General features: G+C 44.7%; 1 protein-coding gene across 1 annotated transcript in view; it reads left to right on the forward strand.

Moving 5' to 3' along the window:
• Positions 1-8322, forward strand: part of CYB5R1 (cytochrome b5 reductase 1) — a 114174-nt gene extending 105852 nt beyond the window's left edge. The window contains exon 9 of the mRNA XM_066584181.1: positions 8150-8322. Coding sequence (XP_066440278.1) covers positions 8150-8322 — 173 coding nt within the window. The remainder of the gene's footprint in view (positions 1-8149) is intronic.
• The last annotated feature ends 8382 nt before the right edge of the window (positions 8323-16704 follow it).

Consider the following 16704-nt stretch of genomic DNA (forward strand, 5'->3'; position numbering starts at 1 on the left):
AGAGGATTAAAATCGATAAATTGCCGGGCCCAGATGGAATATACCCAAGGGTTCTAAAGGGAACTAAGTGATGTGATAGCTAGGCCATTATTTCTAATATTTATGGATACCACATTGCCAATGTAGTTTCAATATACAAAAAGGGGTCCAAAAGAGAGCCTGAAAACTACAGGCTGGTAAGTCTCACTTCAATAACTGGAAAAATATTCGAGGGGCTTCTGACAGACGCCATCCTAGAATACCTCAAGGAGAACAACGGAATAACTCCTCACCAGCATGGGTTCATGAGGGGTTGATCATGTCAGACCAATCTGATCAGCTTCTACAATGAAGTAAGATCTAGGCTGGACCTGGGAGAGTCTATTGATCTCGTATATCTGGATTTCTCTAAAGCATTTGACACTCTGCAGCACAATAGGTTGATATACAAAATGAGGCAGCTTGGATTGGGTGAAAACATGTGTATCTGGATAAAGAACTGGCTGAGAGATAGAAAACAGAGGGTAGTATAAACGGTTCATACTCAGATTGGGCCACCGTCGCTAGCGGGGTGCCACAGGGTTCAGTATTAGGCCCCATTCTGTTCAATATATTTATCAACGACCTGATGGAGGGACTGCACAGTAAAATATCAATATTTGCAGATGATACAAAATTATACAAGACAATTAATACAATGGAGGACAATGTACGGCTACAAATGGACCTGAATAAGCTAGGGGCTTGGGCAGAAAAACAAATGAAGTTCAATGTTGATAAATGTAAGATTAAACACATGGGCAGGAGAAACAGATGTCACCAATATACACTAAATGGGGTACTGTTAGGGAAAAGTGATATGGAAAAAGACCTGGGGGTACTAGTGGATTGTAGATTTAACTGGCGCAAGCAATGCTAGTGAGCTGCTGCAAAAGCAAATAAAGTCTTGGGGTGCATTAAAAGAGGTATAGGGGTGAGGGACGAGAACATTATTCTAACACTATATAAGGCACTTGTCAGGCCCCACATGGAATACTATCCATCTAGTCCTGGTTATTGCTATGACAGATAATGCCAATGAAAAGTTGCAGCGTCACATACCTAAACTCCTGGCATCGTACAGATCATGTTGTGAGCGCCTATTCCAGGGGAATGAGCACTGATGCTGCAGCCTCTCATTGGCTGCAATGATCACCTGATTTACTGTGACATTATCTCTCACAACTGGGACCAGAGCAGGGCTGCAACACTAGATTCCAATGGCGGTGAAGGAGTAAGTATAGTTCTTCGTATTATTTTAATACAGGCAGGCCTATTGAAGTGGTGTTGGTTGGCAACCAGAAAACCCTTTTAAGAAAAGTAGAGGCGTTGTCTATAGCAACTTCCTGCTCCAATTTCCCTATATGCCTTAAGAAAATGAAAGCAGACATTGGTTATTGGATGTGATGTGCAATTTGTTTAATTTTTTAAAATTTGTTTTATTCAAGATAGGAACGCCTTACATTAGCATCATAGCCATAGAATAAGATATATGTAAAAAAAATAACAACATTCAATTTAGTACAAATTTAATATAAAAAAGCCTACAGGTTTTTTCTTGCACCACACTTTGACCCCTATTGCAGGACCTTTGGTGGCTGATTTTGGTGTCAATAAATTTCTTAGGTCCTCACCACCGCTGTAAATCATAACATTTAAGATTGATTAAGTGAGGTGTCAGGCCAGCTCAAAGTTGCAATGTTATGTTTAGTGGCGCCGTTGCACCAGCTGCTGTGGAGAACGAAGCATTGCTAAGCAAGTGCGAGAACCTTAACTATCCCTAGCGGCTAAAGTACAACAGTCGACCCCATTAAAAAACATGTGGAAACTCCTGGATGCAAGGTGTTTTCACATGGAAACAACCACACATCCCTGCAGGGCTGAAAGCATTCCCCAACGCGACTGTCACAGCAGCGACAGGGGATTGCGATGTTCTCCCAATGTTTTCAATGGGGCCACGCAGGTATATACACACAACTCTGCTACACGCAGGTATATACACTCAGCTTTGCTACACACAGGTATATACACTCAGCTCTGCTACACGCAGGTAAATTACACTCAGCTCTGCTACAAGCAGGTATATCCACTCAGCTCTGCTACACGCAGGTATATACACTCAGCTCTGCTACAAGCAGGTATATACACTCAGCTCTGCTACAAGCAGGTATATACACTCAGCTCTGCTACAAGCAGGTATATACACTCAGCTCTGCTACAGGCAGCTATATACACTCAGCTCTGCTACACGCAGCTATATACACTCAGCTCTGCTACACGCAGCTATATTCACTCAGCTCTGCTACACGCAGCTATATACACTCAGCTCTGCTACACGCAACTATATACACTCAGCTCTGCTACACGCAGCTATATACACTTAGCTGTGCTACACACACAGGTATATATACTCAGCTGTGCTACACACACAGGTAAATACGCTCAGCTCTGCTACACAGGTATATACGCTCAGCTCTGCTACACATAGACATATACACTCAACTCTGCTACATGCAGACATATACACTCAACTCTGCTACACGCAGGTATATAGTGGCCTACAGCTCAGTGACTGTATTCTCTCTTTGCAGTAGATCCAATCATAGATACAAGATAGTTAGCCCCGTACTTGCGAACAGGTTCTGTTCCAGGAGCCTGTTCGCAAGTCGATTTGTTCGCAAGTCCGAACAAATGATTGTATGGAGCAGGATCGCGGGTGGATCCCGCTTCATACAACGTCGGGTGCCCGCTGTTCTTTCAGCGGGCACCCGGCGGCAGCAGTTCCGACGAGCCGCGCCGCTTGTCGGAACTGTTAACACTTTAAATACCGCTCTGACAGCGGTATTTAAAGTGTTAACAGTTCTGCCGATCGGCGCGGCTCATCGGAACTGCTGCCGCCGGGTGCCCGCTGTAAGAAACAGCCTGCACCCGACGTTCAGGGGGCCCGTACAGCGTCCCACAATGAGATCGCAGGACGCTGTGCGGTTGCTAGGCAGCCGGGGACCTTCTGAAAGGCCCCAGGGCTGCCTATGCAGAGTGCCCATCAAGCGCACGGCTTGATAGGCGCTCTGCATAGACAGCCCTAGGGCCTTTCAGAAGGCCCCCGGCTGCCTAGCAACCGCGATCTGACCGGACAGGCTTCTATCAGGCTTGATAGAAGCCTGCCCGGTTCCTGCACAGTATGATGTAATGCTATAGCATTACATCATACTGTGCAGGACAGATAGTTTGTATCTTGCGAAATTCGTAAGTCGAATGTTCGCAAGTAGGGGACTATCTGTATTACCCCAGGATACACCTAATATACAGTAACATATACTATACTAAGTGGTGTAATGTACCGTCATGTAATATACACTAATTAACAGTTGAAATGTCCCCAAAACGTGGAAGACCAGGTGGTGGACAGTGAACAGTTCAAGCCAAATCCTTGGCTCGATAGTTCTTAAAACATTTACAACAAGTTTTCCATTTTATGTTCGCATAGCGTAGCGTTCGCATGGTCTCACAAGTCCCTACAATAGCTTTGCAAATTAATCACAGAAAATGGAATCAAGTTCACAGAAATGTGAGCAGTTGTGGTTTTTGATATAGCTCAGCTACCAAAAAACTCTACTAGAAAGCGATGAAAAAGTTGTCTGTACCCAAAAATAGTACTAATGAAAAAGTCAGCTCATTCTGCTAAAAACAAGCATTCACATAGGTCCATAGATGGAAAAGTAAAAAAGTTATGACTGTCTGAATATGGCAATTTTCTTTGTGCAAAAGTAGAAAACTATAGAATAAAAACTATAGTTTGAAATCACCTTAACCATACGGACCCACGGAATAAAGTTATATGCATTGTGAATGTCATAAAAATGAACCCTGCACAACAATGACAGAACTGCTGCTTTGTTTTCACTGTACTGGGTACTGCAGGGGCTCTGCAAGTGTGACCAAAAATTATTCCAGCTAAATTTGTGCTGCCTTTTGAGCCCTGCAATGCGTCTAAACAGCAGGTTATGTCCATTCATATGACATTACTGTACTAGGGAGAAACTGTAGTACTAGGGTACAAATTGTAGAGTGCTTCTTTTTCCTATTACTGTCATGAATATGAGACATTTGGGACTTAATGTATATGTTGCTAGAAATATTGTACTTTTTCATTTTCATGGCCCAATGTTAACAAGATTCATGAAACACTTGTAGGGTTAAAACCCTTTGACGAATTCCTGGAGGGGTATATTTTCCATAATGATGTCATTTTGGGGGTGCCCACTGTATTTCTCCCACAGGGAGCTTTGCAAATGTGACATGGCATCCAGAAATTTCAGCAAAATCTGCCCTCCACATATGGGCATTTCTGTAGTTGGGAGAGATTGGGTAGCAAATAGTGGGATGCTTTTTTCTAATTGTCCCTCATGAAAATGAAAAATTTGAGGTTAAACCTGCAGGTTTCTCGAAAAATTGTAATTTTAAATTTTCACAGCCAAGTGTTACAGGATTCACAAAACATCCATGGGGTCAAAACTCTAACTATATCCGTTGATAAATTCCTTGAGAAGTGCAGTTTTCAAAGTGGGTCATTTTTTGGAGGGGGGGGGGGGTTCACTACTCTAAGTTCCTCAGGGGCTCAGCAAATACGACATTGCATCTGTAAATTATTGCAGTCAAATAGCACTTTGTCCCTTCTTAGCCCTGCCATATGTCCAATAACAGATTATGTCCACTTATGGAGCAGGTCTACTTCTAAGAAATTGAGTAGCAAATTGTGGAAGGTGCTTTTTCTCTTATTACCCATCATGGAAAATAAAAATGTCAGGACTAAACCTGTATTAAAGGATAGACTGTAATTTTTCAATCTCATAACCTAATGTTAACCCTTTGCAATCCAATTTTGGATTCACGATTTCCTGGGGGTTTTCTCTTTCTGCCATTATACAATAGCACCACCTGCTGGCTAGAGCCAGTACTGCAGTATTGGACATGCTGGAGAGGCCCCCTGACAACAGAGAGACCGGTAATATACAGTAAGAATACCTACCTGACGTCTTTCAACATTGGAAGCTTTACAGCCTTCAATCAGAATGTCTTTAGACGTCAGACAATGGATTGGAAAGAGTTAAGAAACGCTACAAAACAGCTGTTAAAATGCTCACTACTCTCCTTCATGAATTCCATGTGAGGTGTAATTCTGAAAATAGGGTCTGCTGAAAGGAGTTTCTTACATTCATGATTATTACAAACCTGAAATGCTGCCTGGAAAAAATTCTAATTTTAACCCCTTCCTGATATGCAATGTACATGTTAGGAGCCATTTCACAGAATGGACCCAGGAGCTGAACCCACTCCATAAACAGAAGATGCCCTAGATCACATGTGTCAAACACAAGGCCCGCAGCATGCAGACGGCCACTCACCACTGTAGTGATTACCAGCTGGGGTGCTGCAGCTCCCCACTTGTAATCACACTGACAGCGCTGATCCCGGCGCACACTCTGACATCAGAATCCTTCTCCCCTGAGTCCCCTGCTCTTCAGTTCCGCAGGAGAGGACTCAGGGAGGAAGCGTGCCGTGCTGCACACAGATGTCAGAGTGCACCCGGGCGCATATGAACTTTTTCCACAAGACTTTTGCACTATTGAGCAATTCCAGCAACCTGATTGGTTGTCTGGGTTGGCTGATTCACAGTGATTGGTTGTTTGGGTTCGCTGATTCACCAAACAACCAATCAGGTTGCTGGAATTGCTCAATAGTGCAGAAGTCTTGTGGAAAAAGATAATATGCCACCCGGGCTCGGTACGATCCGAGGAGGAGCGGCGCTGACAGCAAGGAGGAGGTAAGCATACGCCTGGGGAAGGGGGAAGTTAATATTGCTGCTGGGGGGTGGGGGGTTAATATTGTTGTTGCTGGGAGGAGGTTAATATTGCTGATTGCTGCCGGGGGTGAGGAGGTTAATATTGCTGGTGGGTGGGGGTTAATACTGTCGCTGGGAGGGGGTTTATATTTCTGCGGGGGGGGGGGGGGGGTAATATTGTTGCTCGGTGGGGGTGGGGGGTTAATATTGCTGCTGCAAGCCGGTTAATATTGTTGCTGGCAGGGGGTTAATATTGCTGCCGGGTTGGGAAGGGGTCGGGGGGTTAATATTGCTGCTGGGAGAGGGTTAATATTGCTGGTGTGTTGGGGGGGTTAATATTGCTGCTGGGAGGGGTTAATATTGTTGCTGGCAGGGGGTTAATATTGCTGGTGGGGGTTAATATTGCTGGTGGGTGGGGGCTAATACTGTTGCTGGGAGGGGGTTAATATTTCTGCGGGGGGGGATAATATTGCTGGGGGGGTAATATTGCTGGGGGGGTAATATTGTTGCTGGGTGGGGGGTAATATTGTTGCTCGATGGGGTGGGGGGTTAATATTGCTGCTGGGAGAGGGTTAATATTGCTGCTGGGTGGGTGGGGGTTAATACTGTTGCTGGGAGGGGTTAATATTGCTGGTGGGGGTGAATATTGCTGCTGGGTGGGGGGGTATATTACTGTGGGGGTCGCTATTACTACTGGGGCCACTGTGGGGTACCCAGTTACTACTGGGGCCACTGTGGGGTACCCAGTTACTACTGGGGCCACTGTGGGGTACCCTGTTACTACTGGGGCCACTGTGGGGATCGCTATTACTAATTGGCCCACTGTGGGGGTCAATATTTTTACTGGGGCCACTATGAGAGTCACTATTATTACTGCGACCACTATAGGGGTCACTATTACTACTGCGACCACTATAGGGGTCACTATTTTTACTGGGGCCACTATCAGAGTCACTATTACTACTGCGACCACTATAGGGTTCACTATTAGGGTTTCGTTCACATAGGCGTAATTGCATTTCAGTCGCACAAATATGCTACGTATTTGCGCAATCGAAAATCGCTTATGCTTACGTATTTGGGCATGCAGAAAAGACCGCAGGTGGGCCCACTGAGATGGTGCGCAAATATGCAGTGAATACATAGGTTTCCTGCGCATTCACCACGTATTTGCGCAGCCCATTCACTTCAATGGCCTATTGGGGTGCGTAGTACGCAACAAAATAGGTCATGCTATTGACATTGACATCAATGGCTTCTATTCACTGCATATTATGTACACAAATACGCTTGTGTGAACGAGCCCTTACTGTACTGTCTTACAATCGGCCCTTTGAAGTTCGCCAAAAACCTGATGTGGCCCTCGGTGAAAATGAGCTTGACACCCCTGCCCTAGATGGAAACAATCCAAGCTGGACAGGACACAGTTCACAACAACACACAAGGGATTGCATACCACACAGAACATCAAGCACCCTGAACAGAATTGTTCACACCATGTCTGGCCACCTGCCCAGACACACAGAACAAGTTGCTGCTCACACCAATACACACTGAACATGACCGTTCACCACATATCCGGCCACCTACAGACACACCGAACATGACACTGTTCACACCTACACAACAACATCCATAAATGCAAGCACCAGGGTATTAGGAAGCAAGCAACCTCTAGCCAGAGAGCCTGGTATATAAGTGCAGCAGACCAGTGGGGATTGGTTGGCTGGAGAACACCACATCCAGTCAGCTCAATTATACCACACATGTGGCAATGTGCTCCTGAAACCTCATAGAACTACAGGTCCCAGCAGCACTACCTAACAACTAGTCAAAATACAGTAGAATGCAAAGTTTAAGTCCCAAAATCTACAAGGTGCTTCTTCATTTCTGAGGTCTGTGTTCAAATTGTGTTATACACTAGGGCTGCATGTGGGATATTTCTAAAAACTGAAGAAGGAAAGTAATTAAAATTATAGAGTTTTCTGTTTCTCTGCTAACTCATGCTGTGTTGCGGAAAATAATTTGAAAAGTTTTAAAATTGCTGAATTTTTTAAATATTACCTTTACTTTGCTTTAATGCTAACATTTTATTCATTGCATTTTCATTAATTTTATGCAATATCTAATTGACTGTTTTGAGTTTACTTTACATTTTATTCACACATCAATTTATATAGTTTATAAATACTATATATTAACCAAATATCCATCAAACATGGTCTGTCAAAACATCCTGCTGCTTATTTACTAATTACTTCTTTATTCTGTCTCTGTGCTGCTGTTAAGAGTGGGAATACAGCAAGGGTTTTATTGACACGAAGATGATTGAAGAACATCTACCACCACCTGCTGAAGATGTCATCATCCTGCTATGTGGTCCCCCTGCCATGATAAAACTGTCTTGCAAACCAAGCTTAAACATATTGGGATATCATGAAAATATGTGTTATACTTTCTGATATTTTAACAGTTGTATAGTGTAAAAATTTACTTTATTGTTTTCCAACAAAGTTACACTGCAGCTTTAAAATTAATAAAAAGTCAAACTTCTAACAATCCCTAACAAAACAATAGGAACAAGTTGACCTTACTCTCAGGATGTGATTTATAAGTGTAACTTTTGAAACCTTGCTTAAAGGGGTTGTCTCGCGAAATCAAGTGGGGTTATACACTTCTGTATGGCCATATTAATGCACTTTGTAATATACATGGTGCATTAAATATGAGCCATACAGAAGTTATTCACTTACCTGCTCCGTTGCTAGCGTCCTCGTCTCCATGGTTCCGTCTAATTTCGCTGGCGGCTTGCTTTTTTAGACGCGCTTGCGCAGTCCGGCCTTCTGCTCTGAGCACGAGCTGCTTCAGTGTGCTCGCCGCTACAGCTCTTCTGCGCATGCGCAGACGAGCTGTATCTTCTCGGGAGCGCGCTGGAGCGGCCATTCTGCTACCATCCTCTCTTAGAGGAAGGTGCAGAAACTTGAGCCGCCCAGCAGTGCCGCCCAGCCGCCCAGCCGTGCCGCCAGGCCATTGCCGCCCAGCCGCCCAGGTAAGTGATGGGTGACGGACTGACGGGGGTGACGAGTGACGGACTGCCGCTGTGGCCCCGGAGCCTACTGCTGTGGCCCCGGAGCCTACCGCTGGGCCCCGGGGCCTACCGCTGGGCCCCGGGGCCTATTGCTGGGGAGCCGGGGCCTAGCGCTGGGGAGCCGGGGCCTAGCGCGGGGGAGCCGGGGCCTAGCGCGGGGGAGCCGGGGCCTAGCGCGGGGGAGCTGGGGCCTAGCGCCGGTTACCTGCTGCCTGGCGGTGGGTGACTGTGGCCCAAGAGCGTGTGCCGTGGTCGGCGGCCGCGGTGGGTCTGGTCGGCGGCTGCGGGGCGTCTGGTTGTCAGGGATACACAGCTGGTAGCGTCTCGGGAGCGCGCACGTCGGGCTACAGCAAGCGACGGGAAAAGAGCCATCTTGGGGAAACTTTTTATAAGTTGCTGAAACGCTGGAACTGTAAGTAGAAACCGGCTAGAAAAGTCATTTACACGGGTGCTTAGTAATGTATGCTTAATAAGGGGGACTGGGCAAAAAAAATAATTCACTGCTTCCTCGAGACAACCCCTTTAATGTAATTTTTCTTTTTCTAAAATGTTTTACTTTATGTATATTTCAATCTTGTAGCATGAACTTTAATAAATGCATTACTGTCATGCAGAAATGGCTGAACAGAGGATTATTTTGCAAAGCTAGCTGCAATTATATCTATACAATGGTATTATTGTATCTTGACGCCACCAGGAAGTCCTGGTGCAGCCAAAATTGACAGGGGGTTGACGCCCCCTGTACGTGATTGGCTGCACAGCTGCTTGGCCTGTAGGTCCTGGAAGGCCACTAAGGATTTGCAGAAAGGGTCTTCCCCAGCACCGGACTACAAGCGCGGAGTGTGGGAGCATTGCGAGTGGTGAGCAGCCGTCATGGAGCACAGTGGCAGCGGTGAGCAGGGGAGCGGCCATCATGGAGCAGACAGGCGGCAGGAAGCTGAGAGTCGGCTCGTAGGAAGCAGCAGAGAGCCGTTGGCCATCGGACTGTCCCAGCGGGGCAGCTGAAGCAGGCCCTGTGGCAGCATTGCAAGGGGGTAGCTGGGGAGTGGCCGTGAGTGAGCCCAGATCCGGTGGCCAGCACGGAGGTGACAGATGGCTGCTGGAACGCAGCACTGAGGCGGCAGCTGGGCCGGAGCTGCAGCATGTGCATTAATCTGTGGCTGGCCTGCAGCCTTAGGCTCACTGTTACTTTTCTTCTTAGGCTTACATTTTTAGATCTTAATGCAGCCATGTTACAGTGGTAACATGCCAGCATTTACAGCTCATAATGTAACCCTAAGAAGACAAGTAACTCTCAGCCTAAGGCTGCAGGCCAGCCACAGATCAAAGCACACTGTGCGGCTAGGACCTTCCTGCCTTGACCCTATCAGGAGCTAGGAGTGTGAAAGGGGCATTCCTCCTGTCAATCCCAAGCTTCCAGTGGCGTCAAGATACAATAATACCCTATAGAACAAGGCTCTGGGCTAAAAAAAATAACTTGGGTACCTTTGCCGCACAAAACTAAAAAGTTAAGAGCCACCTGATATTTTCTGGTTTTATTAGCCCTGCTATGGAGCACTTGTTTTCTTTTATATTAAAATAAAAAATGCCTTTACTGCCCATAGCAAACAATCAGAGCAAAGCTTTCATTTTGCATGGTGTCATTGAAAAATGAATGCTGCACTGTGATTGGTTATGATGAGTAACGAAAAGGTTTCTTTTAAACAGTTTCATAAATCCGCCTCATTATTTCTATCTTCTTCGAACATGAAAATTTGTTTGTAAAATGTCTCTGAACACTTTGTAAATGGTTTACAAACAGCTTGGAAACATTTTGAAAACAATCTCCCAACAATTTTAAAACAGGCATAGAAATAAAACAAACATATTTACAGATAATGTTCCCAGAAACATGTTTCCAGATATGTTTCGGCTGCATGCCCACGGACGGATTATCGCTGCGGAATTCGTGGTCAGACACCCGCCGCGAATTCCGCAACAATGTCCATTTATAGACATGCTGTGCTAAATGATTCTCCCATGCCCACGAGCAGAAATCAACTGCAATTTTCTGCTTACTGGGGAGAATCACAGCATGTTCTATTTTGTGTGGAAAAAAAAAATAAAAAAAATCGCACGGACGGTTTCCATTGCAGCCAATACTATATCGCGAGAGCCTGATAACATCACAGAGGGAGTGTGCTCCCTCTGTGAACCCTTTCCATGCCGCGGCAGGGAAGGGGTTAACAGCAGGGGTGCTATCAGTGACAGCCAGCTCCCGCTGCTGGATAGCGCAAGATCTCTTCTGATCCCGCGCTAACCATATGACGTAAGGGTACATCCAGTTGCGGGAAGTACCCCGCCTCCAGGACGTACCTTTACGTCATATGGAGGGAAGGGGTTAACCATTGTGAAAGTATTAAGTATTCTGTGTTGAACCTGTTATTTACGGGTTTATATTTAGTCTGACTGAGCTATCCTTGTAGTAGAAGCAGCATTTCCTGAAGATCATATTTAGCCATTGTATCCGCATTCCTTTACTATTCTAAACTAATGCTCCTTTTACACGGGATGAGCTGTCTGGCAAACGATGCCCGACACTTGTCCCAGTGACACTCACACCTTTGCTGTTACATAGGAACAAGTATCGCTGGCATCACTCACAGTGCTAGCTGAACGATGGTGGAGCAGGACAGAAAGCGTTCTTCCCCCGCTCGCCTTTATTTACAGAAAGTTCAGTGTAAACAACAGTCGTTCGCTTCTAAATGGTTTATTGTCAGTTTTTTGCATGCAGAAACTGAACTGAACAATTTTCACGCAGTCGCTGCATGCATTTACACAGGAGTGTGGAATTCTGAACAATAATCAACCCATCTAAAAGGGCCATAGGCAACACGTCATATAATTTATACATTCATCAGAGTTAGACTTTGTATGATTTCCTAGGTTTGGGGTGTTGGTCAATGGTGACTGGACACTATACTTTCTTTTATCCTGCTTTACAAGATAAATAAAGCTAAATGGAAGAGCATAGTGGTGACTTCACACAGTTGATGTCTCTGGTTCTTTCTCCAATCATCATCAGTAACTAATTTGGACACATGAGAGAACTCATATCCCGATAAGCTTATTGCCGATTCTAAATTTAAAGGCATACTCCAACAGTTTCTTGGTGGAGAATGCGGGCAGACTAAAAAGTCTATTGAATTGTCAAATACAGATGGAGGCTAAACACCAGTAATTTAAAGCTGCAGTAAGTAACAATTTGTTTTGTTATATTTTACTGGAGGAATATCTTTTGTCTGGTGAATCTGGGTCATAAGACATAGATCCTATGCTTGAGGTTGAATAATTAGTCGTCTTCAGAATTGTAGAAGAGTGCTTGAAATAACCTGTACACATGAATGTAATACATTGTGAGGTTGATCTGTACTGCATAGATGTACATTGGACGGTTGGGCATAGACTGGGAAAAACATGCCCAAACAGTTAGCAAGACCACAAGGGGTGGAGTTAAGTGATGTGAGGGGAGGGAGGAAATAAGATTTCTCTGACATGACAGTTTTTGCCTCTCCTTAACTAAGACTAATCTAGCAAAGAAGCATGTCTCCGCTTGAGTGGAATATATGTGTATTATTTATGCATGTATTTATATTCTTTATACGTGAAATAAAACAAGTACATGGTACGTTCAATATACTGGATTTTACTTATTTGAATACTAATATGATGCTTAATACTAATGAGACAATTGTTTACTTGAAAAGCTCGATAAGTACATTTCACACAGAATTAAATTAATAATATGGGTTTACTTAAAAAAAGTGTATTATATTTTCAATCTGGGTAACAAACCTGAGCAATTCACAGAGAGGCAGCAAGTCTTTACCAAAAATATAAAGCCCTATCACAGGAAAGACGAACGTAAAAGAGATAAATTTTAATAATGTTTCTTTAAAAGCTACACTCAGGGCACAACATATAACAAAAACACTAAGTGTCGCCGAAACAACAATAAAAGGTGGCGCACCCACTACACTTGGACAAACATTCACACGTAACTTCAGACCCCCACCAGTTGGAATTCTTGGTGGTATGTCAATTTAGGCAATGAGCCCAAATTGTAGGCTTAGGAGAGGCCAGTCAAATATTAGATTACGTGCCAATTTGAGCTTAGGAGGATAGCTCTAACTGAGACTAATTGGTGACCTCCGCACTTTGGGCTCCTCACTTAAGTCGCGAGACCCTCTAAGTGAATTATCCTGTAGGTGTTGGTAAGGTCTTGTTTTCATATATATAAAGGATGCCTATACCGGTGGGGCCTTGGATATAAATGTTTTACTTCTACAATGACCGAATCTACGGTCATATAGTAAGACAATGATTTCCTGATAAGATACTACAGAGAGTGTATCTCCAAAACTACAACAATGTATAGAGATGAGTATCTTAAAGGGGTTGTCCCGCGCCGAAACGGGTTTTTTTTTTTTTTAAACCCCCCCCCCCCCCCCCCCCCCCGTTCGGCGCGAGACAACCCCGATGCAGGGGTTAAAAAAACCACCCGCACAGCGCTTACCTGAATCCCGGCGGTCCGGCGTCTTCATACTCACCTGCTGAAGATGGCCGCCGGGATCCTCTGTCTTCATGGACCGCAGGGCTTCTGTGCGGTCCATTGCCGATTCCAGCCTCCTGATTGGCTGGAATCGGCACGTGACGGGGCGGAGCTACACGGAGCTACACGGAGCCCCATTCAGAAAAGAAGAAGACCCGGACTGCGCAAGCGCGGCTAATTTGGCCATCGGAGGGCGAAAATTAGTCGGCACCATGGAGACGAGGACGCCAGCAACGGAGCAGGTAAGTATAAAACTTTTTATAACTTCTGTATGGCTCATAATTAATGCACAATGTACATTACAAAGTGCATTATTATGGCCATGCAGAAGTGTATAGACCCACTTGCTGCCTCGGGACAACCCCTTTAATTTCAGATGATAAGTCTAAGTGGAGAAAGTCTCTGTGGGAAACAAGCTCATTGGTAATTTTGTACAGATTTTATATACTATGTAATTTTGCTCTCTTTCTAGTATTCGGTTCTGCTCGTTTTCTTAGAATAATACGATTTCGACTCTACGCGTTTCGCCACTACATGTGAGTGGCTCTTCAGGAGGATACGTATTTTCAATATAAAGAGCAGATTGTGTAGAGTTTTAAACTGATTGAGCTTATAGAAAGATAGAATCAGTGTCAAAGTAATGTTGGTCCAATGATAAAAATGTACTATCAGGGTTCTCTCAGAGCTTGAGAAGATGGAATCAAGTATCCGCTGGGATGCTAATCAAAGCATCTCCCAGTCTGGTTATCTGGTATATTCTAACTTATACAGAGACCCGTATGGTTTCAATTTAAAGAATGCGATCTCTATCTCTGAAGGTTGAATGAAGACTTCAGATTTGAATGGTCAAAGAGGAAATTAGATATTGGCGAGAGCTCAATTAATAGAGCGTTTCTCAAATCTAGAGTAATTCCTCTTATTTTTGAGATCTGTCAGTATTTAAAGCAAGGTGGTTAAGGCTAATTTGGGCATGAGACGGATAATTCCACTCAAAGCCCCAAGCCTTTCAAATAAGTACCACAGCTTTTTAAGTCTCTGACAGCATTCAAATAATCAGGCTGTAGAGACTGGTTTGGACATGAGAAAGAAATTTCTCCTCCTATCCTCCAGCCCTTTAAATACAGAGCGCAGCCGTTATCTAGATTGCTCAGTCTTAGATCAGAAGATCATGACCAATAAAGTTAGAAAGGTTTCCCTAATGAATATTAGTAGCTCAGAGAGAAAAAAATAATAAAAATGGTAGCTCCCTCAGCCTTAGTGGTAGGCCAGGGAATGAGGAGACACAAAGACTTGACCTCCTTATATAGTCCTTTGCTCCACCTTCTAGGGAGTGATCAGGAATTGCTATCCAATCATATGTGCATGTGTTGTAAACAACGGGCACATGTGTTGTTAGGAACGTCAAAGAATAATTTGATTCCTTAACTAAAAGGCCCCTTAGGGTGTTCATAGTGAGGCCATTATGATTGCACTGCCCGATTTATAAAAAGCAAAACCCGATTGTTAATCGGGACTCCTGATGCAGAGGGGCGGACCACCATCACCCACCGCGTCTGCGTCCTCCATGTGTGACGTCAGTTCGCTGGGCGTGGTGTACGTCCGTCATCAGAGAGGGAGGAGGTGTCCCTCCCTATTGAGGCAGCAGCGTCCCGTTCAGCCCTGACGTCGCCACGCTGGGCTGAGCCTATGCGTGTCACTGCTGGTCACAGGATGCGTTTCACAGTGGCGCGTGACGTCATGACGTCCGGTCCGACGTCTCGGCGTCATTACGCGCCCGGTAGCTGATTGGATATCCTACAGATGGTCCTCGGTCTGTAGTGATAAACTGTACCGAAGGATTCTAATAGCTGCTGCGGCTGGCATCCGGAGATGTCTTTAGTCTAATATGTCTCTTCTTGCTGGTAAACTAATTAGTCCGTGGCTCTAATAAAGATAAGGAGTGTGCACATATATATGACTTATGCAGTTGTTTTCAAGCCTATATGTGTGTTTTATTAAATCATATATCGACTTCTTGTATGTATATTAAATCATAGAAACCGGCAATCACGTGCTGGTTTCATCACACAGTTGTTGGCGATTACAGATCTCAACATCAAAGGGGTTGTACCATGATTGTAAGGTAAGTAATTACTGTTTACCGAGGGGAAGCAATACTGTATTCTTTAGAGGAAGCAATTGAACGCCAGCTGCTCATTCAGACCTGCTGGCTGGAGGGTCTCACAACGGTAAATCCAGCTGACTTCTTTTTGCAGGAGTAGGGTATCAATGTTCCCTCTCCTCCCATCAGTTCTTATTCTTTCCATTCCCTGAAACCTCAGACAGTCTGGGTTGCAACCATGTTGCTCCCAGACATGAGTGGCCACGGAAGTCACCTCATTCCTCCCGACATTCCCAATATGCGCAAATATTCTGCGTTGTAATTGTTGTCGGGTTTTGCCTATATACTGTTTACCGCAAGCGCATGTGATTAGGTAAACAACATTCATAGACAGGCAATTAATAAAATCCCGTATGAGGTATTGCTCACCGGTTGTTGTGGATTTGAACGAGTTGCCCTTCTGAATGTATTTACAGGCTGCACAGTTGGAGCAGGTAAAAGTTCCCGTGGGTATGGATCTGGAAAGCCAATCACTTTGCGGTTTTTTGAGTCTCATGTGGCTTTTAACGAGATAGTCCGTAATGTTTCGGCCACGTCGGTAGGTGACTTTGGGATAACTTGGAATGTAGGACTGTATGTCCCTATCGTTTTGGAGAATATCCCAATAAGACTTCAGGATATCCAAGATCTCCTTCTGCCCTGTATCGTAGGTTCCCACTATACGTAGTTCCGATGTGTTATCCCGTTGTTTGGGTATCAGAAGTTTATGCCTGTCGCAAGTGCGTGCATACTGTTCGGCTTGGTCAAGAATCTGAGTTGGGTAGTTTCGCTGTTGGAATCTTTCTCTGAGTTTTTGACATTCAGTGTTGAAAGAGTCTTCCTCCGAGCAATTACGTCTCAGCCTCAAAAATTGTCCCTAAGGGAGTAAGGGTGATAGCTGTCCCATAATAGCAAGCTATTTGTTGCTGTCTTTTTGCGGTGGAGGTTCGTAGTGACTCTTCCATCTGGTTGGATTTTGATGGTTACATCCAAGAATGTCATATTCATCCTATCAATTTCTGCTG

This window comes from Eleutherodactylus coqui, chromosome 1 (assembly GCF_035609145.1).
Source record: "Eleutherodactylus coqui strain aEleCoq1 chromosome 1, aEleCoq1.hap1, whole genome shotgun sequence".
NCBI lineage: Eukaryota > Metazoa > Chordata > Amphibia > Anura > Eleutherodactylidae > Eleutherodactylus > Eleutherodactylus coqui.